The following is a 2,934-nucleotide window of genomic DNA, read 5'->3' on the forward strand; positions in this document are numbered from 1 at the left end:
CAATCTATAATCATCACATCTTAAGCATAAACTAGCATGCAATGGATCAATTTCAACAGTCCCAAATTTACCTTGGAAACCCTAATTTTAAACATAGAGTTTAGCTACACTTTACAAAAGATTTACAACTCACAAAGCCTCAAGTACCACTCTATCCCATGCACACCATACGATCTCTTTTTTGTGAGACACTTTACTAGTCACCTTTCCATAATCATCACATGCCTTATCATTGGTGTACACAACACTACAATCTATATGGTTTATAAAAACAAGAAATTTGCAAGCCCAATATGCTAAAAGCATTATATTTGCTCTATGAAAAACCAAAAAACACAAGAAATTTGCATTGAGAAAAGTAGAAGTTTGATATGGAGAATGCTAAGCATGATTGGAAGATTCGGTGATATTTATATCTCCCACACCATCAACAATGGATTGCTTCTCATTTGTTTCCTTTTTCACTGATTCCTTCTTCTCTAACTCTTTCACTTTGCGATATTCATCATAGTGTGCCCTTCTTTTCTCCCTAAAGCTTCTTGCACTCTTCCCACCTTCATCATCTGATCATGAATTTAGTTTTAATCTTCTTTTATTTTTATTTATTTTTTGTGAATAAAAGAAAAAGATGAAGAAAAAGGAAGTAGGAAGAACCTTGATCTTGATCCATGGCATCTGTTTCATCTTCATCATCTGAAGATGTCCATCCAGAATGGGAGTTACTGTTGCTACTGGAAGATGCCATCTCATTCAGTGCTAAACGGATTGCTTCAGCATTCAGTTTGGTGTTGCTGTTATCATCTCCTTCAAGGAAACTACCAGAGCTCCCAATAGGAGATAAAGATCCTACAACAAGTCAACATTTTTGAATTAAATTAGATAATTAATTTAAATTTAATGGAATGTGGGATTGGGATATGTATAATACCATCAGTATCATGCATCATAGGATGATATGGAGTTTTGGGTTCTGTGATTTTCTGTCTTACAGGTTTATTTGCTTCAATTTCACCAAGGTTCGCTTCATCCCATCTAACACCTCTCCTACGGCTTTTTAAACACCAATAAAAAAAATCAATATTAATATTATTTCAACAATCAAACAATCCATCAAAAAAAATGTCAAATTAAGTTGTATGTATGTAGTAGGAATAAAGTGTGCATTAAGGTGTTTGTTTATCTTTATCATGTATGTAATGTTATGCATCAATGGAGCTTAATTACATTTAATCCAAAATCCAAAGGTATGATTCAATATTCATGCTATTAGTTACATTCCCATTGATTGAAAGTTAGGTTTGAAATTTGGTAACTCTCAAATAAGCCATGTAAGGAAATAAGTATAAAGTTGGTAAGACCTCTGTCATAAGTATAAAACATCATATCAGTATGTGAATTATATACAAACAGGATGATGATTCCATGAATTTATAAAATTTGACACTATATGAAAATCACAACCACGTCATTTTTTTCACAAAAGGAGGATGATAATTACATTTCTAAAACAAACTTTTTCCAAACAAAAAGCAAACAACTTCATTACAGGAAAAGATAACAACAAACATAAAGATATATATATATATATATATATATATAATTATATGCTTATGTCAATTTTACCTCATGTCTGTTGTACTTGAGCTTCTGAATTGTAAGATTGAAAAAGAGTTGTCTGAATAACCCCCCGATTGCTGATGCAAAACAAAAAAAAAACTGTCGCTCAATATTGTCTCAGAAAACTTGGTTTTGGATGATAACAAAATTATATTCACCAAAAAAAAAGTGTGTATTTGGTTATGTTAAAGCATTTAAAAAGTATCTCGGAAAACATACATCTCTTCTAACATGATGTTGGTAGTACTTGGAAATCAATCAGTGAATGTGAAACCACATAGTTCATCTATGTGTAGACATGACTCTTAGAATAATCTTGCCTTTATTCAAAGTTCAAATTCGTTAACAGGATGGAACTGCATTATAAGCTTATAAACCTATTGCATTTCGAAGCCCATAGCAAGCAGAAGCTTGTCGCAAACAATTGTACATTGCTATGTGATCAAATACATTAGCAATTATTTAAGATCATAGTTAGCAAAACTTGATGACATAGAACTATGGAAGTGACGAGAAATAGAAATGATTTTGTTAGAACTTGTAATCGAACAGCAATGAAGACCATTCTAACATATTTAACCCTCGGATGAGGAAGGGAAGTTCATCCAACCGTTCCAACCTACTATTGCAGGTGGCAGAAGCACAGCCGGAGAAAAATGAAATCAACACTCGGAAACCTGAACATGTATTCGAGAGCCACTCATCAAATCATTCAAATATATAAACCCCGGAAACCTAGCAACATATACGGGATTTATGAATTGGGGCCAATAACAGATAGCTCAAATTCATAAGAAACAAAACCAGTCAACCAGAACCGACGTTATACAAAACTTATAAGTGATAGTTCGGAAGAGAAACCATCATACACAAATGATTGCCATCAAACACCGAACGAATAAAAATTAAAGGATAAATTTGTGAGTCGATTAGGTCAAAAAATCGGTATACAGGAGATAGAATCAGTTCATTTTACCTCCGATAAGGAAGCGATAACGTCGTTGAACCGGTGCCGTGAAGATCGTCGGTGGGCGGCGGCTGATGGTTGTTCCACAAAAAGATGCGTGGTGCTGTTTCCTATTTCATACGGCTTGGCCCATTAAAATCATCATCCACTTGCCTTGCTTCATATCTTCCTCGCGAGTTTTGTTTGGAAAATGTAATATAATTTTAATTAAAATGTTAACGAAAGAGTGTTTATAAGTGATATCATATCATATAATGTTATACCAATAATAAACTTGAATTTCAATAAAAATCAAATTTTCAATAACAAACTCATGTTACCGGAACTTCGTTGGTTAGGGACGAAGACGT

The 2,934-nt window shown here is 33.4% G+C and overlaps 1 protein-coding gene across 1 annotated transcript; it reads right to left on the minus strand.

Annotated features, from left to right (window-relative positions):
- Positions 1-205: 205 nt before the first annotated feature.
- LOC145134760 (protein phosphatase inhibitor 2-like) lies at positions 206-2,731 on the minus strand. Its single transcript, XM_079069592.1, has 5 exons — positions 2,594-2,731; positions 1,624-1,694; positions 929-1,050; positions 655-846; positions 206-563 (listed from the first exon to the last, which is right to left on the minus strand). Exons 2-5 carry the CDS (start codon positions 1,626-1,628, stop codon positions 382-384), a joined length of 501 nt encoding a protein of 166 aa, XP_078925718.1. The 5' UTR covers positions 1,629-1,694; positions 2,594-2,731; the 3' UTR covers positions 206-381.
- Positions 2,732-2,934: the final 203 nt, after the last annotated feature.

Source organism: Lactuca virosa, chromosome 8, assembly GCF_052849685.1.
Source record: "Lactuca virosa cultivar CGN04683 chromosome 8, Lactuca_virosa_CGN04683_v6, whole genome shotgun sequence".
NCBI lineage: Eukaryota > Viridiplantae > Streptophyta > Magnoliopsida > Asterales > Asteraceae > Lactuca > Lactuca virosa.

Bases quoted from the DNA above. Each gene is read 5' to 3' on its own strand.
- LOC145134760 (XM_079069592.1), bottom strand. The intron at 847-928 runs GTATTATACATA...GACTTGTTGTAG, and splicing joins TATGATGCATGATACTGATG to GATCTTTATCTCCTATTGGG. The intron at 564-654 runs GTTCTTCCTACT...ATTCATGATCAG, and splicing joins TGCCATGGATCAAGATCAAG to ATGATGAAGGTGGGAAGAGT.